The sequence below is a fragment of the Uloborus diversus genome, chromosome 5 (genome assembly GCF_026930045.1).
Source record: "Uloborus diversus isolate 005 chromosome 5, Udiv.v.3.1, whole genome shotgun sequence".
NCBI lineage: Eukaryota > Metazoa > Arthropoda > Arachnida > Araneae > Uloboridae > Uloborus > Uloborus diversus.
In genome coordinates, this window is record NC_072735.1 from 61,734,059 (window position 1) to 61,758,183 (window position 24,125).

At 31.9% G+C, this 24,125-nt stretch overlaps 1 protein-coding gene across 1 annotated transcript in view; it reads right to left on the bottom strand.

Annotated features, from left to right (window-relative positions):
* Nucleotides 1-24,125, bottom strand: part of LOC129222462 (exonuclease mut-7 homolog) — a gene marked incomplete at its 3' end in the record, with an annotated part of 36,219 nt that overhangs the window by 7,223 nt on the left and 4,871 nt on the right. Inside the window, exons 7-16 of the mRNA XM_054856975.1 lie at nt 21,794-21,945; nt 20,407-20,569; nt 19,219-19,280; nt 18,017-18,153; nt 16,864-16,973; nt 16,201-16,369; nt 13,102-13,244; nt 9,062-9,223; nt 7,470-7,523; nt 5,975-6,106 (exon numbers count right to left, since the gene is read on the bottom strand). Of these exons, the coding sequence (XP_054712950.1) occupies nt 5,975-6,106; nt 7,470-7,523; nt 9,062-9,223; nt 13,102-13,244; nt 16,201-16,369; nt 16,864-16,973; nt 18,017-18,153; nt 19,219-19,280; nt 20,407-20,569; nt 21,794-21,945 (1,284 nt within the window). The remainder of the gene's footprint in view (nt 1-5,974; nt 6,107-7,469; nt 7,524-9,061; nt 9,224-13,101; nt 13,245-16,200; nt 16,370-16,863; nt 16,974-18,016; nt 18,154-19,218; nt 19,281-20,406; nt 20,570-21,793; nt 21,946-24,125) is intronic.

The window sequence follows — 24,125 nt, forward strand, 5'->3', positions numbered from 1 at the left end:
GTCGGGTACCAGTTTGACAACCCCTTAATTTTTTTTTTTCAAACGCATGTATCAATACAAAGAGAGAGAGAGAGTGGACTTAGCTTTCTGGCTTCTGGGAGTCATTAAAGTATTAGCAATATAAAGTTAATGGAAATATTATCATTGAGTCAGAAACAAGGGATCCAGGGGGCCGCTGCCCCGGAAAATTTTCGAAATTGTAGTCTTAAAAACTCAATTTTAGTCAATGTTTGGTGATGTTAGGGGAGCGTAGGTTCAGGGTTTCTCCTGCTGCAATTTTTCGGAAGTGGAAATTCAAAAACAGAATTTTAAATTATCTTCGAGTATATGCTATAAAGAGCGGTTTCGGGGGCTCTCCTCTGAAATTTTTTAAAAAAATATTAGCTCTAAAAACGCAGTTTTAGAAGATGTTTGGTGATTTTAAGTCAAGATCGATTCCGAAGCCATCCACCAGAAAATTTTCAAATTGAAGTCTTAAAAGCCTTTTTTGGTAAAGACTAGGGCACCGGCAGTTACTCGAAAGTTAAGTTCCAAAAACGAAACTTTTGATGACCTTCAGTGATGTTAGGAAAAGGAATATTCAGGAGGCTAACCCCGGAAAATTTTCGAATTTGAAGCACTAAAAACGAGATTTAGAACGTGATTTAGAACGTTCTTCATTGATGATGCCGAGAGAGAGGAGGGGACGGGGCACTTTCCCAGAAAATTTTTGATACTGTTAATTTAAAAACACAGTTTTAGATCATGTTTGGAAATGTTAAAAAAATGGGAGAGGCTCGAGTGCTTTTCTCCAGCAAGTTTTCGAAACTGGAATTCCATGTTATGGCGGGAGTGGATTCGGCTATTCTCTTAATTGAAGCTCAAAAATTTAAATTTTACACGATCTTCGATGACATTAGGGGGGGGGGCGGGGAGATTCTGAGGACCACCGGAATTCTTTCGACATTGGTTTTTATCAACTTATTTTCTTTTTAAACTGAGGGGCCCGAAACCGTGAGTTTGTACAGCGAACAGAATACTTATTTGTTTCGTCAAAAAATGTTTGAAACTCACATTTCGGCGGCGTTTGACTTTTGATTTGATAATGTTTGTAGAGTCTTTCATGCTCCTCAATGGTATTTTAAAATTGCATTTTTTTAAAGTAATTACGGAAATACAAAATACGGAAAAAACGTAAGGAAAAAAAATATTATGTCTCTTTTATTCCAACTGTTATAAACAGGGTCGCCGAGAGCAAAAGGGGAAACAAATGACATAAGTAAATTCTTTTCACAGACCCCCTTCTACACCTTTCACCATTAGGATATTTTCCCTCTGCCGAATTCAATTCCGAGCTAGGCCCCTATTCTCCAACTAAGTTGACATGACCTCACGTCGGCCCTCGTTGTAAGTTGCATTTTAGAGCAATTGTGAATTGTCATTTATAAATAAAAGTGTCAAAGAAACCAAAAGTATTTAAACTTTTTACGACCGCTAAGGTTTTCCTGTTTTTTTTTTTTTTTTTTTTTTTTTTTTAATTTATTCATTTATTTTGTATTATACCACTAAAAATATATTGGCAGCCCCGGGGCCCGACTAACTAAAAGTGAGGCCCACATTAATTTGGAGGCTGCCTGAAGATTATGCAGTGTTTGATTTACATTTTTAAAGCACGAATGCACTTTTGGAGGCCTCTTTGTCTAATCACACAACTATGTATGAATCACTTATGTGCATTTATGAATCCCCTTTGGGCCCCCTCATAATCATGACCAAGGAAATTCGTTACTGGCAGAATGATTAAAAATTCCCCTTTTAAAAAGTTTTTTTCAATTAATAAATCATAATTTTTTATTTTTTTAAAAAAAATACATGTATTTTTCATATCGTTGCAATGCTATGCGTAATTCTTAGACACATTTGGGGCACCTTAGAAACATAGGGTTCCAGGCCTAGGCTGGGACCCCTGTGTGATAATCGGGCCCCGGGCAACCCCATTTCCGAAATTCCCCCTCCCCCTCTTGGTGACGGCCCTGCCTCCCTCCACCCGCAAGCTTTAGCCCATGCGTACAGAGGAGCTGAGGCTGTGTTTTGTGAATTTGCTTTATTCTAAACACATGCGCACAAAATTTACATTTTACTGTTAGTAGACAGGCCCGAAATATTTTACCGTTAGTTGGTCGGTCCGAAGCATGACCGGCCCACCGGGCAAATGCCCGGTTGCCCGCCGGCTGTATCCGCCACTGCTTACTCGGGTTTCGCGGAAAATCGCTCTTGTGTTTGAAATTTCAATCTTTTTGCATCCTGCAAATATTTAAATATTTTGGCTAATCAAATGTTAGTTTCGCATATGCTACCTTAGATTAGTATATATTTTGTTTAATTTTAATGAAAAACAAATAAATTTATTTCATGGGGAAACATGCCACGTCGAACGAACTCAGACTTTGCGAAAAATTGCTTCTCGTGTTTGAAATTTCAATCTTTTTGCATCTTGCAAATATTTAAATATATTCACTAATCGGATGTTATTTTCATATTTGCTACCGTAGATTAGCATATTTTATGTTTAATTTCAGTAAAATATAAGCTTATTTTATGGGAAACATGACAACATTAAACTTAATTCGCGAAAATTTGCTTCCCTTGTTTGAGATTTCAATCCTTTTGCATTTTGTAAATATTTTTATATTTTTGGCAATTAGTAGTTATTTTGACACTGCTACATCAGATTAGCTTATTTTATTTTTTTATTTTAATAACTAAAGAGTCAAATAGAATTTATTACCTTGGTCTTGTTTAATTATTTGCTTATTTATTTTTGCAATTTTGAATGATTATCTTTACCTAATTTTTGGTCATAACAGATTTTTTTTAAAAAAAATTTAAATTTCAGCAGTTGAGCACCTAACAAATTAACTTAAAGTTTGTATTTTAAATATAAAGTTGATTTATATAATTTTATTTATAAGTACATCATTTTTTTATGTCTGCTAAAATAAATAAGGTGTATAACAGGGGTGGTTGTGTTATGATTATTCACTTGAAATCCAGTAGTGTTCGTTTTTATGCTTTTACCTCCTTATATCTCCAATTTTCCCCTTTTCCTCAAATGTTCAAAATTACTACTTTATTAAGGTTGTGGGTACTTGGAGCTTACTGAAAGAGGCTTTAATCAGCAAAGGGGTAGATAGCTTAAGGAGGGTCTTTCATCTTCATTTGGATCTAATAAATTGACCAGTACCAGCCTGTTAGCTAGGCCCAGTGCCTGTTGCTGGTTATCAACAGGCACTGGGCATGGTATTTCTATGCAGAATATTTTGACTTAATAAACTATTTTATGAATTGTATGCATAGCAAAAGTTATTGTTGTACATATGTATATTCAAGTAATAGGGGTCTTAGTTTTAAAAATTATTCTCCCCCCCCCCCGCCCCATTTTGCTCTTTGAAACTTTCAGGTAAATTTTTATGAACTCACAAATCACAATTACACCTGAATATTATTGCCTTTCTAAATTTTAATTCTAATTTCAACAATAACCCATTTTTTCCCAAAATAAAACTACTTTTGTCATAATACATGTCAACTTCTTTTGAATCTTTTCAATTTCGAAATATGGCTCTATAAATCTGAACTTGCACATTTATTGTCTATTGCAAGTTAATCAATGAAAGCTGAATAGGCTCAAGTTTGCATTCAGAGTATTTATCACTGCTTAAGCTGCTTTTGTATATTTTGAGGTGTAGAGACTGGACTGTGGACTTTCATAAACTTTTCTTACTTCCTAATTTTTAAATTTACTCGAGGACAGTTGAAATGCCTTATTGGTGAACAGCTAATAAATACATACGAATAATTGATTTGCATACTTATAAATGATTTGCAAACCTAATATTTTTAGAACTTAATAGTGCAAACTGAAATAACTTTCTGGGTAGTGTTTTTGTCCTAACCGCCCTTATATTGTAATAAAGCACTGTATAGATATTGGAAATAAATGTTGAAACCGGGGGGGGGGGGGGGGGGGATGACTTCAAAAACTCCTCTCTGGCAATGCCATTGAACTTGGGTATTTTAGTTTCTTCCCATAAAAGTTAAAAGCACTTATGAAAGGGTTTTTTTTAAGTATTAATTTTCTGATTCTAGAAAATATACAAACCTCTGACTGCTGCAACCTTTGAAAAACCTCAAAATTAAACCTTTTGGTATCTGCTTCTCTTTATGACCGAACTTTTCAAACATTTTCAGAAAGACTTTCAACGCAGTAGACCTTTCATCAAAGCGTCTCTCGTTGTAGAAAAAACAATTTTGTTTTCCTATACTTTTTTGTATTATTGCTTTATTTCTATGTGTTTGTAGTAAATGAAATCTGCATAGAATATTTTTAGTTCAAATTTATGATATTGCCTTGAAAACAAAATTTTTTACCTTGAAAAGTACTTGAAAAGTGCTTGAATTTTTTTCTGCCTGGGGGCATGAACCCTGATTAACTCAATTTGAATGTGCGAAAAATATAAACAAATAAAAAAAACTGCTTTTACAAACTGATTAACATCATTCTTGGGCTAATTAAATCCTAAATATCTCTCTTTTAAAAAATTAACTTTATGCAAATTGATAGTTTCACCGAATTCTAGTATTCTGCCGATATACTATCGTCATAAAAAATCTCCGTAGTACTTTTCAATGGCACATTATTTTTTAAGGTTTACTGATTCATCGAACGAAAAGTGTTGTGCATGCTTTTGAATTAAAATGTAATATTGAAAAAAAAATATTCGAACTTTTTGCAGAATGCATTTTAATTCCATATATCACCGCAAATGTTTGAATTTCTAAATGATCATTCTTGCATTTTCTGAAATATATGGCAGCAGCGCTTATTGTTACTGTATCATGTAACATCTTCAATGTTTTCCAACGAGCAGCCATTACTTCATTTTAATAATAGGTGGAGATGTATTTTCTAAAAATTAAGACGTTCTCCTTTGTTAAAACTGTATTTCTATTATCTTAATTCTTAAACTTGGATTCTTGTGTTAAATGGACATTCAGCAGAGTACTCATTTTGCTTTACTCACCTTTTTTCTTTTTTAATAATTATTTAAATTGGAAGTATCTTTATAAAGACCTTTAAAAAGTGTTTTTCTCAGTAAACAGAAGGTCTATGCAATGTAATTTTACTGGTATTTTTCACCCTTTATATTTTTAATCGATATAGAATGCCTACATATTCAAAATTGTTCATCAAAGTGTACATTAAATTAAATAAGTTTTAAATATTAGCAGTCATTTTTAAAATGTTACGTTAGTCACAGCTCAAATGTTACGTTGGTCACACTAATTATTTTATATCTACTGATACTGAAATAAATATTTTGCACTTTTTAAGTATACGTGACACAGATGTAAGAAAATAAAAAGTGCTGCTTGGTTCAATCATCTGGTTTAGTTTTTAAGCAGAAAATAGCACATTTTCGTGACTAACGTAATGTAAATATTTTCAGTGAAATAACCAAACTAATTAAAGTACTTATCTTATAATATATGCAAAAAGAACAGTCAATTTTATTGGGCTAACATTTAATCATTTAGAATAAACATAGTTCTTTTTAAAATTTGCAAAAAATTTTACGTTACACAAGAAAATATACACACATGTTTTTTGCACATGCTAAATCTTTTCTACAACCTCACACGTTTAGAGCCAGAAGAAAAACATCGAATGAAATTTTTGCAAACTGTTACTGGATTTATGTACTAGAAAGTATGATGAATGGAATGATAGGTCACAATTAAGACTGTGTGGAAAAAAAATTTCTGAGGTTGAGGTTGACATTTCTATGGAATGACCCTAAAGCTTAAGATCTTGAGTCAGGGAATTAAAAAGGATCTTATTCTTAATACCCTGGCAGAAATTTTGGCAAACTAAAAATAAATTAATTTACTACATCACAAATGTCATTAGATCAGGAAATAAAATAAAACTTACTATGCATCGAGAGAAAATATTTTGCTTAGACAACTGAACATTGAAATGATGAAATATTTGAAACACAGATGTCGACTCCTCATCCTCATCAGATATAACAAAGCATAAATCTTTATCAAATTTTCCTCTTATCTGAAAGAAAAAGAAGTACACAGTGCGGCACAACAACCTCCCGTATTTAGAGAGGAAACAGTGTGATTTGTGGTGGCTATACGGTGGTGGAAGTGGTATTGATGGATAGCAGTATATGTCGTTTTTTTATACAATAGAAGCAATGGTATGGCGCGGTGAACCTCCTTGTGTGTTGTGGAGGCGTATACAGTGAAGCACCGTTTATACGTTTTTGAAGGGACTTCATGAAAAAGCGCATAAATGAAAAAATGAATAGGTATACTTTAATATGTATTGGACTTAGCAGTGACCAATTTAAAAAAGAGATAAATGATAAAAACGTATAAAAGAGAAACACATAAACAGTGCTTCACTGTATTTGTAATCAGGAGAGGGTCTTGGGGGTCATGAACTCCCCTAAACCATCGACATTATTACACATCCACATTTTGAACACATTAAAAAAGTTAAATTAAACATTTGAAGTACTACTTCTTTTCATTGCTTATGAGATTAATTAGTAAATATTTGCTCTATTAGGTTCATTATTCCTGGCCAATTTGGGGCTTTTTATTGACACTCAAGCAGCTTCAAGAATTTTTTGCACCCGAAACCATAGGCCTGTTTGAAAGGGAGGAAATGACCCCCCCCCCCCCCCGCCCCAAAATGGTAATCTGTATTCGCCTCTTTGTAATGATTGTTTTTTATCACTACTCAGTAAGAATTTCACACTCGTTTCATAATGATCCTGTTAAAGACAGAAAATTTCTTGTTTGAGCATCCATCAAATCTTAGAGCCTTAGATACTACACTGAAAACAAGAGCGCTTGGTCGACCTCAGACCGTTACAATGCTGGAAAATGAGGCATGTGAGAGCATTCATCTATGAATCCCTAAAGCGCTTAAAGTTTAAACACGCAGCTTAATGGATAAACAACATAAGAACAATCATGCACAGTGACCTTTACAATGTGAAAGTTTTTCTAGCTGAACAAGTTGGAACCAAATGCTTAATTCTTGTAGATCAATAATAAAAAAAACACCTTAATAAATATACTTTTCCACAACACATGATGAGGCTCATTGTGCCATGCCGTTGCTACTCCTGCAAATGACTCGTATACAACTATCTATCGATACCATTTTCACCACTGTATCCCCACCACAACTCATGCATCGCCCTTTCTAAACACAAGAGGTTGATACGTTTGAGTAGTATTTCAAAAAAAATTCTGTATATGTTTTCCAAATTTTTCCACATTCTCTTCCCTTTAAATTTCTTATTTTTTCACACTTATGCATTAAAGAATTTACTTCTTGAGAAACTGAAATACATGAAGCAATAGTAATAAGAGTTTTTTTAAATAAATAAATATATATATACCAGATGTCGGACCCGACTGCTACACAGAATTATTCTCTTCTCTGAATTTGATATCTGTTTCAGAAATATAGAAAATAACATATTATACATGAAAATCTTTATTACAATGAAAGTTTTAACTTTTGAAATAACAAATTTTAATAGTAATCTAATACTGAAAAACAATGGCTTCTAAGCCATGCATATCTTCATTATCTCTCATTGTGTGTATGTATTACATACATATAATGTATTACATACATAATATATTGTACCACAATAGAATTTACATCTGAAAATTTAGAAAATGTGATAATGTTTGATTCAAAATCTGAATTCAATGCTCTTTCCTCCCACAAAACTCGTACAAATTTAGCATACATAACTGGTGCCTGGTGGCGTATAAACTATTATAATCAATACTTGTATCACGACATTAAAATTCCATAATTTAGAAGGAAAGCTTTTGAACTTTAAGTATACACTATCAATTTAGACTATAAAACCCCATCAGTAAACATAACGTCATAAAAGTTTTGCTTATACTGTAGTATTTGAAGTTAAATCACTTAGAAGTCGTATTGTGCATTTTCTCTAATGCTGGGGACATTTTATGCAATAATGTTTTCAAAAGTCATTTTAAAATGATAAATATTTAATCCATATACAAAAGCTGTTAAATTCATATTTTCAAGTTTTGATCAGTAACATTTTTGTGGGATTGAAGCTAAGTTCTTGCCAAAAAAAATACTTGACACTAAGAACATTAAAAGTCACATTTTGTTAAAATAAATTATTAGAGATACAGAAAAGAATAGTTCGTTGTCATTAACATGATATTGAACTTTTAATGACACATACAAGCAGCCTGTCATTTAAAGATTTTACGGGGGGGGGGGGGGGGTTGTTCAATACATTTTACAGTGAAAAAACAACAAATTATGTACAAAAATACCTGATTCATAGGCGGATACAAAGGAGGGGTGATGGGGGCGATCGCCTCTCCTTTGAGGGACTTTCCACAAATAAATTTTCTATATTAAAGTTCAAAAAATACGTTTTTAGGCGAGTTTTAATGATGTTGGGAAGAGAGGTTAGGGGCTCTGCCTCGAAAATGTTTCTAAATTGAAGTCTGAAACCTTTGTGATCATTTTTGTTAATCTGTATACATTTTACACAATAAAAAGTAAAAAAATAAAAATTAATCCGCCCCTCCCTTGAAACATTTCGGAATCCATCCTTGACCTGATTTCATTATGTTTCCTAAACTCCCAAGTCAATTGACAACCCCCTGACCTCCCACAATCACCCAAATGATGGGCCTGCATACAAGTCAACAACATTTCAGAAATAGCCTACTAAAGAAGATTTTTCACAGTCACCAAGAAGAATGATTTTTTTTAATGAAAAAGAACATTTTTTAAGGATAAAGTTTGAATGCATTGTATACATTAATGATACTTTTTTTTTTTAATAAAAAAGGAATGTTATTGCATGTTGAATGCTAGTTGTTTAAAATTAAATTTAAGTCGCCATTAAACTAGGTGAGACAGTAGTAGAACTTTTAGCTATTGACAGCTATAAAAGATCAAGTGAATAATTGAATCAATTACCTTTACCATATCTTGCAGCCAAGAGCTAGATTTAAGGACTAGAACATCTGCACCATATTGTCTTAACTGTTTCCCAAGATTTTCAAAAGAAGAGTGAGTAACAACTTTAAATTGCTCAATAGGAATAATTGTTTCAGCTTTAACAAAATGCTGATGCTTTGACTATCAGAATAAAACAAATAACATAAAAAGTCTGAATTAAAACCTTAAAAGAAACAAACACTTCATCAAACAACAGTTAGATAAATAAATAAAAACTTCGGTTTTCATTTAAACATTGAATCAAAAAGAGGACTGCAAAGGAAAATATATTGAAATTCATCCAAAAATATATAATGCTCAATGCGATATTTTTAGGCATTGATATACACTTGAATATAAGTTAATACAGTCGGACCTCCATGTATCGAACTTCCACATATCGAAATTTTCTATATATCAAAATTCCAGCACGTTTCCATGTTCATTACATAGAAAAATTGCTTCTATATATCGAAAAAATCTCTATATATCGAAATTTTTCTCGAGGCATTCGTAGATTTTTTTTTCCACTTAAGACTGTTTGTCTCGTGAAAAATGAAGGTTAGGGGAGAATATTATGTTCACTAAAGGTTGCTATGAAACTCATATGGAATCTGGGGCTGAGAGGTGTGTAGATATGTCGTTATTCCATTCTGGAATTCTTAAATTCCGTCAAGTTCATTTCAAATCTTATTACCAGTAACACTGTAAAATCAGTTTCAAGTTATCCCTTTTGTTTGTTGATTATCATTTTTAGTCTTTTAACTTCAGTAAAAATCAGTCAGGTTAAGTAGATTGTAGTTTTTTCTTTTTCTCTCGATCACAATGTCAAAATGAAAATACCCTAATATTGCGGATCAAGTTGAATTGACGAAAAATGAAGATGTGTGAAGATGCAAAAGTGTAATTTCTGTTAATTTTTCAATTCTTAACTTTTAATCTGATGCTCGTATAAATTAGAAATTGTGTTTCATACACGAAAATGAGCTTTAATTTTAATGTTTTAGTAGATTTTTATGATAAAAACAGATTGTTTCTATATATCGAAATTTCTATATATCGTCGAATTTTTTCCCGGCAATTTGCTACTTCGATATATGGAGGTCCGACTGTACAGTATTATAAAATATTGAATTTCTAAAAAGGTTTTTGGTACTAAAAAATATTACGTAGGTGTTGCAAGTGTGACAGCAGGATCACACACACAACAAATCCAAGTCGACGTTTTTTAAGTACAAAAAAAATTTTTAGAAAGTTGATACACTTTTTGCTATACACCCAAATCTCTTTTCATGCGGTGGATATGGACCGTATAAAAAAAGTTTTTTCGTTTTATAAATAACTTTGTCCATTTTATAAATGTTACTGTCAATTGAGTCCCAATCTGATTGAAATTTTCATAGACCGCACAAAAAACGTTCACACAAAAAAAGTTGCACAAAAAAAGTCACACAAAAAAAGACTGCACAAAAACAGGTTTGGGTGTAATAGATGATGTTCCTTTTATTCAAATGTAGCAATTAGAAGCCAAATTTTAAACAACAGGATTAAAATGCGATTTTTATACATAAAAATATTACATCCATGCAAATGGATTGAGCAATGAATAAAAAAATACCCTTAGCTTTTACAAACATGCACTTTATTTTAAAATACAGTAAAACCCCTCCTAACGGACACCCCTCTTATGTGGACAATTTTTAATTCCCCAGACACAATGCAAATAACATTATTGAACCCCTGTCCCACAGATACCTCTCTATTGAGGACAAAAAAACAATTGTCCCGTTAGTTTCCGCATTAGAGGGATTTTACTGTATATATTACCATTTCAGCTTTTGATTGGGATAAAAAGTCCTGCTTACAACAAGTGTTAGTGATTGATTTAGATTTTTCACCCTGACAAAATGACTCAATCAAAGAGAGCAGAAATACATCTCAGCATTATTAACCAAATACCATAACTTTTTTTTTTTTTTGAAAAAAAGAGAGAAAGATTTTAAATATTTTTACAGAATTAAAACTATTTCACAAAATTATTTTATTGCTTACATTTTAAAGTAAATTAAAATGTGTGGAATAGAAATCAAAATATTAATTTACTGTTACTGTAGTTGCACTGAACATTTAACAGGTTGTGAACTTTGAAACCTTCAGAAAAACTTATTCTTATTTAAGCATTAAAATAAAAAATTTTAAAACCTTTTTATTTATCTATTGCATTAAAATTGCAAAAGCTTTCTAAAGAGAATAAAATCATGTGCATGAGTAAGCAGTATGATTTCATACTCAGAAATCAAATATCAATAAAACAATATGTGTACATGCATATGTGTGTGCGTGTATGTATGTTGCCTATACAAATCCAGTTTACGTCGAATCTCGACCAAATTTGGCAGGAAGATACTTGGACACCCGAGAAGGAACGTAGGGGTGTTTTCAAACGCCAAACAAGAATCTAAACATTCGTATTTTAATTTTATGTACCGAAAATGGCATTAAATGGCTCTTTCTATACCAAATTAATTATCCAATTTTCTTGATTTCTCATTTGAAAGCCCACGAAAAATACCCTTGAAATTTATTTACTTTCTTCTAATTTCAAAAAATCTAAGACTAAAATCACCATGAAAAAAATTATAAACACTTTTAAGCCTAATGGAGCATCAAAATCAAATCAGAAATTAATGGTTTGCCAACAAGCTTACTTTAAATTAGCATGAATAAAACCATTCAGAAGAAAGATCTGCTGCCTTTTTTTCCCCCTTGACTGTGAACAAATAAAATTCTTGCTTTTACTTTGAGGTAAAATTGTCTCCTTTTGATTATTTTTCGGCCAGTTTTTCTTTTTTTTTTTTTTTCTTGTACTGCCAGCAAAAGACAATCAAGGATGTTAGTTGTATCAATGGAGGAATGAGATTTCTTTGGGACTGTAAGATTTGCCATTACTGAGTTTAAGAATCATTACAGTCAAACCTTCATATATCGAAAAAAAATTCGAGAATTCGTACTTTTTTTTTTCCACTTTAGACTGTTTGTCTCATGAAAAATGAAAGTTAGGGGAGAAAATTATGTTCACTAAAGGTTGCTACGAAACTCATAAGAAATCTGGGGTTGAGGGGTGTGTAGATAGGTCGTTTTTCAGTTCTGGAGTTCTTAAATTCCTCAAGTTCATTTCAAATCTAAGTTGTAACCAGTAACACTGTAAAATCAGTTTCAAGTTTTCCCTTTTGTCTGTTGATTATCATTCCTAGTCTTTTCAGCTTCAGTAAAAACCATTCAAGTTAAGCAGATGGATCTTTTACTTTTCTCTCGATTACATTGTCAAAACGAAAATCTCCCAATGTTGCGGATCAAGTGGAATTGCCGAAGAATGAAAATGTATGAAGGCGCAAAAATGTAATTTCTGTTAATTTTTTAATTCTTAACTTTCATTTAATTCAATGCTCGAATAAATTAGGAATTGGATTTCATACACGAAAATTAGCTTTAATTTTAATGTTTTAGGAGATTTTTATGATAAAAACAGATTATTTCTATACGTTGAAATTTCTACATATCGAATTTTTTTCTGGCAATTCACTACTTCGATATATGGAGGTCCAACTGTATTTTGATACGAAATTTTATATAATTTTTTGTTTTTCTTTCTCTAATTGCAGCCTAATTGTTTTATATGCGTCACTTGATATAATTTTTATTTTTGAGGTAGACCATGCAAAGCAAGGCAACGCAGCTAATATAGAAGAAAATTCAAAAGTTTTATGCCCAGTACTAATAAGGAAATTCACCGACAAAGTGTAACATAATGCTGCATAAATATTGTTTTGAAGTATTAAAAGTACATATCATTAATATGGGTCAATGCCCTATACAATAATTATGTTTCAAAAAGCATTTTTGCAGGTAAAAACTTGAAAAAAGGTTTGATTTAAGAAATAAAATCATAAACATTAAACTGAACTGAATACAGTAGTTATCTCTAATATCAAAATTGAAAACTAGTTTAAAATAATTACCCCTTTTATTTTTTTCTTAGATTTCCATAAACTTGTAGTTAGAACAATAGCTACCTTAGACAAATGATCAAAATTCATATTTTTCTGCAGTGCATTCTCTCTTAGTGTATCGTACATCTGAAGCAAACAATAAGCATCCAAAGCTGAAAGGTCACAACTGCTTTTATGAAAGACATAAAAAACTAACAAAGAATAATAAATACAAAAACAAACAATGAAATAATGCATAAAAAACCAACAGAGAAATAATGCATAAAAAATTAATAAGGAAATAATATACAAAAAACATGCTGAAAATTTAAAAACACAACCAAGCAAATAGCTTCCTTCTGATGACAAAATATGAGAAAAATTGAACATCATTTGCTACATGTTATATATAAAAAGGGTTTTCATACACATTTGAACATATCTAAAATGTATAAGTGCTAAATTTACTTGGCAACGGTGGTAAATTATAGTGAATAAAAAAAAAGTCGGTAAATAACTTTTGGTAACATTTTGCAAAATGGTAATAAGTATTCTACATTAGTTCCATGAACCTGCAAACTTAATTTAATGAACTTGCCTTTCATAATCTTTACTAATAATAAAGCTGAAAGTCTTTCTGTCTGTCAGGATCTCAGTGACACGCATAGCACCTAGATTGTTCAGCCGATTTTAATGAAATTTGGCACAAAGTTAGTTTGTAGCATGGGGGTGTGCACCTCGAAGCGATTTTTCGAAAATTCGATGTCGTTCTTTTTCCATTCCAATTTTAAATACAAAATTATCATAAGACGGACGAGTAAATTATGAAATTATCATAACGTGGAACCGTAACATGGGCACAAGCCAATTGGTGAGAAAATTCATAATACATTATTTGTAAATATACAGGCGAACCAAAAGACCTTTTAATTTTTCCATTACGGGCAAAGCTGTGCGGGTACCACTAGTGTATGAAATAAAATTAAACATTTCTTATACTATGATTGCTGACAGAGATTAGTCAATGGCATACCTAACAGGGGTGTCCCCTGGTGCGGTACTTTTACGTGTCACCCCCTCCCCCCCAAAAAAAGGAACCTCTTATTGTGGAATATTGTGGCATACAAAAGTTCACTCAATTCTCAAAAACAACTTTGAAGAAATGAAAAGAAGCAGTAAATGACAAAAGACAAACATAAATTATGAATGCATTTCATTTTTGTCTGAACGGGTTAAAAAAAAAATCAAGAAACATGGATTTTGAACGAATGTGTGTAAAAACGAAATATGAAACATTTGATTTTAATAAAATTCAAAAAAATTGGGAAACTTTCTTAGACTTGAAGTATATATGTTTTTCATAAACTCGTATATCTGTTTTGGGTATCACCCCCCCCCTTCCGCCTCCCAGTAGTGACGCCACTGGATTAGTATCATCCATTCCTTCACAAAAAGGCATCAAATTAGCATCTTATATTTAAAAAAATGTTTTTTGACAATGGCAAACTTTTAAGCAATTAAAGTAAGAAAACAAATTTAGAATATCTCTTGAAGCACTAGATTTCATCAGCAACAGGAAAACATTACATTTTATACAGATGGCAGGTAGGGCCCAGATTGACTAAACCAGTTTAAATCTGTTAAATACACCGCCAGCTCAGTCATTTCCAGCCGAGGACTGCAGTTTCGTGCTTATTAGCACTCATCAGCCCGGCATAGGAAAGTGACTGAGCTGGAGATGGAAATCCTCTTAAGGAAGCCAAGAGTGCGAAACAAACTGGTAGCTAATATAGAATTAGCAGACCAGACGAGTGACCGAAGCAATGGTTCGGTTCAACTCCAGTTTGTTTCGCACTCTTGGCTTCCTTAAGAGGATTTCCATCTCCAGCTCAGTCACTTTCCTATGCCGGGCTGATGAGTGCTAATAAGCATGAAACTGCAGTCCTCGGCTGGAAATGACTGAGCTGGCGGTGTATTTAACGTATTTCTGCTTTAGCCCTGGCTAATGGGCAGTAATTCAGTTTAAATCTACCTAATGTTTTACTACTAAGATATTTTTTATGACAACCTTTTAAAACTTAGTATTACTTAAATGTTAGATAATAAAACCCTTCGAATCACTGGAAATGAAGGAATGTGATTTCAAAAACATGAACTTGTTGAAATGTCACTGTAACAAACAAATAACTTCTAAAGCAGTGAAAGCTTTTGGTATCTAAATATAGCAAGGAATACCTTTGTGCTTGAAAATTAAATGAATGAATTACCAACGTCTTAATGCACAAAAATTGCAAATTACTGCAGACAAGTGTTTTGGTGTTACAAGGAACACCTTTTTCAATGCAAAGTGTGAGCTTTTGGATGAAAAGTCATCTGAGGAAAGCCAATAACTACAGATACATGTTTCATTGTTACAAGGAACACCTTTTTCAATACAAAGAAGTGTGAGCTTTTGGCTGAAAAGTCTATCCTGAGATGACTTTTCAGCTTTGCATAGAAAAAGATGTTCTTTGTAACACTGAAACACTTTGTAACACTGTCTGCAATAATTTGCAAATTTTGTGCATTAAAACGTTGGTAATTTATTCATCTAAATTCATCTAATTAATTCATCTAAATAAAGTGCTGGATCTAAGGGGAAACAAGCTGGGAAGGGTAGCAAATTCACCCTATTTAATTTATGTGTCGAGGGGCGGGGGGGCGTTGAAACTCAATATAAAAACTTGAAGGAAGATGGGTGCGGACCAGTAGTATCTAGATTTGCCCCACTACAGGAAAATCCTAGATTTGGTAGTACATGTATTTTACATATTTATTGCATTAAGGTCATGTGAATATAATTTTCATATCATATTTACACTTCAACTGCATTATGAATATACAATAATTATTTTTACATATATTTTTTAATTCCTCAAAGACAGTGAAGTAGCAAAGAAGTATCTACTAAATAGGGAAGTCCTAGTCCATGAAACACTAAAACTATATGTATAGATATAGTGTAAAGTTTTTGCACATACGCATGTGTTTATAACATCATGAAAAATTTCTTGCTACACTACTACTCAAAGACAATATCTAACAGTTAGCTATTTTTATATTTTTAAATGTCTATAAAAAATATTTTACCTGCATATGCTAATTGAGTTTCCTTTAAGGGTCTCTTTTCCCAATCACATAAACGTTCTTCTTTGTTAAGGGGTTTTCCTAAAATAATTTCACAGAGTTTGCTAAGACCTTTTTGATTTGTATTATCAGAAGCATCTGAATTCATTTCCTCAGGGTAAACTTCCTGGAGCTGAAAATAATATATGCACAAAATTATCTTCTGTTGGATAACTTATCTTTCAGTTGTACAAAAATTCCAAAATATATTATACCTCTGCTTAAAAAGTAAGCAAAGTCAATTTTATAACAATTTCCTAAATTTAAAAACATAAATCCTTGGGTTATTATTTTTTTTTTCCAAATCTTTTCCCCAACTTTGACTCAGAGTAAAATTAAAAACTTTTATGAATATAGCTGAAAGTTTCTGAAATGTTCAGCCGAAATAAGCAGAAAACAGTATGGCATTGAAATAAAAATTGGTTAAATAGTTACAGAAGTTAAGAATAAAGTTTTCTATAACAATAGTCGATCAAAGATAACACTAACACAGAAAACAGAGTAAAATATGAAATAAATACATACATATTATATAGTAGAATAAAATATGCACCTTTCTGGAAGCTATTTTCAGCATATATTCATAAAAATACTTCTCTTAAATTCGGTTATCTAAAATCAACTTACTTTCTGATAAAAAATTGCCATGTCTAAGATATGAGAGAATACTATGGTTTTTCCTTTGGTACCCTTATGATTTTCCAATATCATGTTTACATCAGACATTATACCACAACCTGAAGAAATGTATCATAATGTTAGTTAACTTATATAATTTTATTAACAAACTTAATTTAACTGACGTGCAAAAGGATGCAAAATATTATTCAATAACAAGCAGTAAATTGCTTAATTTCACTTTTTACAACTTTACTATTGGATAATCTTGCACCCATTGTAATAAGGTGAATAATCTTATAAGGATTTAAAGCAATAATAAATTTTATCAATACCAAAATTATGGCAGTAGTTATCTAATACTGAAAATATTTTCATTAGTGATGTTACATTTATAAACCTGATAAAAATTAATGGATAAATTCTTACAAAAATAAAGGGTTTATAAATCATATACTGTGTCATCTCATGTATTTGAACCAACTTGGGCCAAAGGCGATCTGCAGAATCAAAAACCCACGTAACACACATCACGCAGAGAGTGATGAGTATCCGTGGCGGTTTTTGAACTACCAACCTTTGCGATACTAACCCAGTACTTTTACCCTTGAGCCAAGAAGACCTGAAGGCTTGGGGGCAAAGTTGGGTTAGGTGCTCTCTGAGCGTACACAACAGACTTGCCACTTATTATGAAAGAAAAACAATGTTTTGTAACAAAATTACAAAGAACAATTTACAAGCCTTTAAAAATATATATAAATTGCTTTCCACATCAGTTTTTGAATAAGGATTGGTTAACTGTCTTCTGTTTCAAACATCTATGGCAATTGAGCGAAGCACAGTAGCGCAAACAGTTTCCATTAATAGATCAGCTGGAGTGGTGTTGGGCTGACACTCCATATATGCTATACTTTTTGTTAGAATACCAAAATTAATTATACAATCCACACAGGAACTGTAAATGTAATCAAACTAAAAAAAGGCTGTGCATACCTTATAGTTACATTCTTGCTATCTTGATATTAAATTATAATTTTTGTGAATATAATTTATTTTTCTAAAGTCTACAAGGATCCATATTATGCCGGGATTCTGATTAACAAGGGTCAGACAAACAAAGTTCTTTAGCTTTACAATAGGATGCATTCCATAGATAACTAACCTAATTTTACAATGTTTGAATTTCCAAAGACATCATCGGTAAGTAGGTCCCAGTCTTCAAAATCAAGGCACTTGTCTAATGCTAAAATATCTAGGATGAAAACTTTATCATGAACTGCAAGCTGAATTAAAGAAAGCCTAAAAAAAAATGTAAAATGTAAATGTCGCATTATAGAAAAGTTATATTTTGACATGGTTAGCAACAACCTATTTTTAAATTTAAAAAAAAAAATCCAAAACTGATTGATAAAGAAATCAACCCATTCAATTGATCACTCCATTCAAAAGAGTTTCAACCTTTTTCTCAGAATTCAGAAAAAAAATTAATAATGAAGTTATACTTTTAAAGCTGTAACTAGACTCAGCTTCAGAAAAAAAAAGAAACTGATGAACCATTTTTATAAACATAGGAGTTATATATCAATGCATACAGCTGATCACAGGCACACTAAAATAATCAAAAACATGCAATCAACATGGGTTAACTTCATTTGTTAAGACATACCTGGGGGGGGGGATCATGGCACAGACTGCACCATTGAAATTTTTAGGGGGGTGATGTTCTGAGAAATATTTTTTCTCATTTTTAGGGGCTGTTGCTTTTGGGGGGGGGGGGGGTCTTCATAAAATTTAGAGGGGGTGGGCCCTTGCTCTAAGTGGGGGGTGGGCACCCATGATTTAAGTACAGAGTTAAAGAGCAAAATCTTACTAGAGGTTAAGAATGTGAAAACGACTTCTCAAACGGCCATTTTGTTATGCTCAGAAGCCCCTTAGCAATTACTGCTGTGAAGTTTGACACAGGTTGGTTTGGACCCTAGGGTATAGGTGCTCTTCCAAGCTCTTTTTTATACATATATAATTTTGTTTTGCATATTATAAAGAAGTTTTTTTTTCTTCTGGTGAGACCAAAATTTTATACTGTTTTAATTATAAGTGAGCTCTTAAACTAAATTCTATTTTCTACTGGATGGGGAGCAGGCTTTTTATTTTGTTCTAGTCATAACACAGAATTTAATCTGATTCTTTCTAACAGACAATTTAAACTTTTGAGAACTAAATAATATTAAGAAGCAATCGTGGGAGGAGGAGGGGTGATCAGGGGCTAGACAGCTCTAGTCATCAGATAATATGTCATCAAATAATATAAATCATTAGATAATATGAATGTTTGAAAACATAGTCATAAAATTAAACCATTGCTACCTGTCTCTAGAAAGACCAAATTGGGGCTTCCATTCAGAATCTATGCCAACCATCTTGTATTTCTGGAAAAAAAAAGTTCAAGTGTTTCACTTAAGTTTTGTTCAGAGAGTAATCTAGATTGATATAAATAAATGCTTGTCCTTAATGAGGCAAGGAGGAAGTGTTGCCAACTGAGTACTAGTACCTTTTGGGGGGCATAACAGTCTTGACCTGTATATACTGCCATATTAGGAATGGCAATAGTATGAAACCAAGGGTTTTTATAATCTTAGAATTCTTTCTCTAAGGATTAATCCAATGGTATGTGCCTTTGAGAATTTTTTCTTTGAATGGCCAACAATATTGTTTCTAACAAGTTGATGATCTTGTTGGCCACAGCAGTGTTAAGCTCCCTTTTTGGAGGTCTTCAGTGACCAGCTCATTTCTGTGATCTTTGATCAACCCCTATAAGTTTTGCTGTCCAAATCACAGAGAAGCAAATAGATTACAAGATGAATTTTCAGGAACAAGTTGGATAAATAACGAAAAGGTACAAACAGGGAGGTGGACAAATGGCGGGGTTCTACTTTATTGGGGATTCATGTTATGTTCACTAATTGGTGCTAAAATTGTATTTTCAAACTTATCTATTATTAATAACAAGGATGAAATCACTTGCAATAGGTACACTGGGGAAGACCATTTATGTTTTATTGAAACAATACTCAACCTACAGCATTAAAACTACTGAATTAATTTAAATATTAATTCTTGGTTACATGAAAATAAATTTTTAAAACTTTAGCCCTTGCATATTTATTCATTCAATAATTTGGGATTATTTTAGACTAGTTCAAAGAACGTTGCCTTACTTTCAATTCATCTATGAAACCCCCCTCCCCCTTGCACCATGCAAAAAAATATATATATTTTAGGAGGGAGTTTTTCATGAGTTTGATAAAAAAAACATCTCAAAAAAAAAAAAAAAAAAAAAAACGAAATCACCAAGCTGCATACAAGTAGCTACAAATTTAATGTTTATGAAATAGATATTTTCTTAATTCAATGACTGTACATGTTTATATAAAATTAACTAGGCATTGCAGAATATGATTTTTTTTTTTTAATTTCAAGCATTAAATAAATGGAAAACTAGAATATGTATATGAAAACAAACTAACATTGTTACATAAATAAAGGAATAAATACCTTTATTTCATCAATAAATTGAATAAAGTCTTCTTTGTATGAAATCAATTTAATATCAGATAAACTTAACGGAAATTCTAGATGTTCACACAAGTTATCTTCTTTGGTGTTATTCTCGCTCTCGGATAACTCTACTATATCTTCATTTTGAAAATCCTCCAGGCTGAAATAAAAGAAAATAAAATAAGTAAACCAATTTTATGATTAATGAAAACTCTTTCATTTTCTTACGCTTAGAAAATTGCAAAGTAGCACAAAAGAACTAAAAAATTAAGATTTTAATTAACAATATTAATTCTTCACAATATTAGACAATATGCAAAATTATGTGTAACACACCTTATATAAATTGTAAACAGGGATTTGTTTAAAATGAGCACTCAGAGATGCCTCAATGGGAGGTCCTATGACCTCCCAAAGTTTTCTTATTCAGCAAATTTTGTCTCACAATTTGGCAAATTTGGAGACAATTTTTAAGTGGCAAATGTCCCTTTTCATTAGATGTATTTATGTGTGTATACCCATATTTTACCATTTGGCGAAACTTTTAGTACCATTTGGCAAATTGAGAATTTACGCCCTCTGGAAACCATGCGTTAGGGCCAAGTATCATTAAGGTAATAATTGCTTTGTTCTAAAATGGCATGCACACGTTCATTAATTAATATATCATCAGTGATTGAAAAGTTTTTAACTCACACCAAAGTTGTGTTTACAGATTTGATTCTGAAATAATGAGCAATTTAAATAAACACAAGTTAATAATACTATTACTAAAAATCTAATTTGTGAATTAACAATCATTAAACTTTTCTTTTTTTCGCCCAAAATTTGAAACAAATGAATGGATTTTACATTTATTCTCAGAAGCAAGAAAATGTTAGTATGTGACCCATGCTTATATTTCCACAGACAAATCCATTTCAATAATAATAACTTTATCAAACATCTTATGGGGGTTTGAAAAAATGCTTTGAAATGCAACTGATTTTTACAGTTGATGATTTTATTTTGATAGAAACCTGGATAAATGGACTTCGTTAAGGTGTTCACTAGATAAGTTGTAGCAGACATGTTTTTTTTCATCTACTTCTTGAACCAAAATTTTTAAACATTTTTCAATTCTTTACAAAAATGCATAAAAAATATACAAAGGGTAATGATTTTCTATCAGTTAATAAAGCAGATAAATTATACAAAATATTTACATGCTAAAACTAATATTTGAAACAAAAAATCAATAGTAATTTGGTCAATCAAAAAGCAAATTCTTCTTAAAATATATTTTATGAGCAGATAAAAATGCTTTACGGTTCTTTTGCTTTGCATGAAATGAAAGAAAAATATATTCCATCTTAGAAAAGGGTAAAAATATGAAGTGACTAACTCAGAATTGTTAACATTGGCATTTTCAAGATTTGAACAATCTACAGTAATATTCAACTTTTCAGCCATCTTCATTGCAGTCTTGATATCATTTTTTGACATCAGAATATTCACTAAAAACTGCTTCAATTCTTCATTCTTCTGAACAATTTGCTTTGGGAAAAAAATCACTCACATTAATATAAAAATAAGATTTATTATTAAGATTATTTTTCCCATTGTCATACTTACAACAAAATAACAAATAAATGAAAATAATATTTTTAATTGTATTAAGTGAACTTTGCAAAGGCAGATTCAGCATAATGAAGAAATATAAGAGTAGATGTACTTAAAGATATGATAAATGCAAATATATATATATACAGGTCAAATATTTAATGTATTTTTTAATTTCTTTCATGTAATACCTTCCCTTTTACTTAAATTTTGCTATTTGTGCGGTTGGGTGATTGAAACGTTTGTGATAAGAAAGAAATTCCATCAGCCTATTTCTTCATTTTGATAAAAACACAGCAATAAAATTAAAGTTATCTTTAAACAGTCACACTATAAATCTCATGAGAAATTTATTCTTGAATTGCCCTTCTTGAAAATATTTATTTTAATTATTTTGCATGTCAATTGCCACACTATTGGACAGATTATAATTTACCAACAGTCAAACTCTGAAGCTGATCAGCATCATTTAATTCTTAAGTTTATTTGGAATATTTACAATGAAAAAATAATTGAAACATGATGAGCAGGAAAAGTAAGAGAAGTCAAAGCATTTTGCTAAATTCAAATACTCCTGACTACGTAGGCACTTTAATTTTTAAACAACCCTGCAATTAAGAATTCCTGAAAGTACACCTTAAATGGATGAGATATATGACTCAGGGTTGCCAAAGCTTGGACCCCATGATCTTGGAACTTCAATTAAGATTGCTCTCTCTGTAAGTAATTTGTCTCTTTATGTTCAAAATTTTTCCTGTCCATCTTTCACTGTCTGTATAATTGTATAAAGACATTAATAAAAACTTTCTTTACATTTTTTTTTTAAGAAAGTCTTCCAAGTAAATAATTATTGATAGAGAACTTTTAGAGTTTATAAACATGTTTTGTACTCAATGATTTCTAAGATTAATAATCAACCAACTACAAAAATAACATTTACAAAAAATAGAATACATTTTTAAGAATTATTAGTTACATGGTCTTGGGGTTTTCTTGCCTAGGTATTTTATGAACCCAATCGGATTTTAAGGAAAGTCCAATTGCAGCCCGGATTTTTTCCACGAACCTCAGATTTTTCAGATAGCGCATGCTTGTGAACACTTTTAGCAAAGTGAAATAAAATTGTAGAAAAAAGATCACAAAACAAAAATTCAACATCTTAACCAATTGACTACAGCTATGTACAATGCACACATAGTTTGTACTATGTGCATAATGGCGGCTATGTACACTTGGTACGCAATGTCCTTTCTTCACTATACACAAAAGATAATCATGCAATTGCAAGGGCAATAACATTTTCTTATGTCTCGTAGGGGATATATGCTTTTTCTACATGGGATCATGAAGATCCTTTAAATCAATAGGATAACGGAAACTTTCACTCCAAGAAGAAAGGGCAATAAAACTGATTCACATGAACACTTAGAATCAAAAGCATATCCCATACCAGAATTGTTCACTCCAAGAAGGAACGTTGATAAAATGTATTATCTACGAGTTTTTTTTTTTTTTTTTTGCTTTGTTACTGTTTAGAGTCGGGGCCTGTTTTTCTCAGTAACTTATAACTTCTATCTCAGTCACTTTCCTATGCCGGGCTGATGAGTGTTAATAAGCACGAAACTGCAGTCATCGGCTGGAAATGACTGAGCTGGCGGTGCATTTCATGTATTTCTGCTTTAGCCCTGGCTATTGGGCGGTAATTTACTGAATATACCATGCCTTGCCTTCAATCCTCGAGTTGAACCAAACCATTGCTTCGGTCACTCGTCTGGTCAGCGTTAATTCTATGTTAGCTACCAGTTTGTTTGGCACTCTTGGCTTCCTTAAGGATTTTCCATCTCCAGCTCAGTCACTTTCCTATGCCGGGCTGATGAGTGCTAATAAGCACGAAACTGCAGTCCTCAGCTGGAAATGACTGAGCTGGCAGTGCATTTCATGTATTTCTGCTTTAGCCCTGGCTATTGGGTGGTAATTTACTGAATATACCATGCCTTGCCTTCAATCCTTGAGTTAAACTAAACCATTGCTTCGGTCACTCGTCTGGTCAGCGCTAATTCTATGTTAGCTACCAGTTTGTTTGGCACTCTTGGCTTCCTTAAGGATTTTCCATC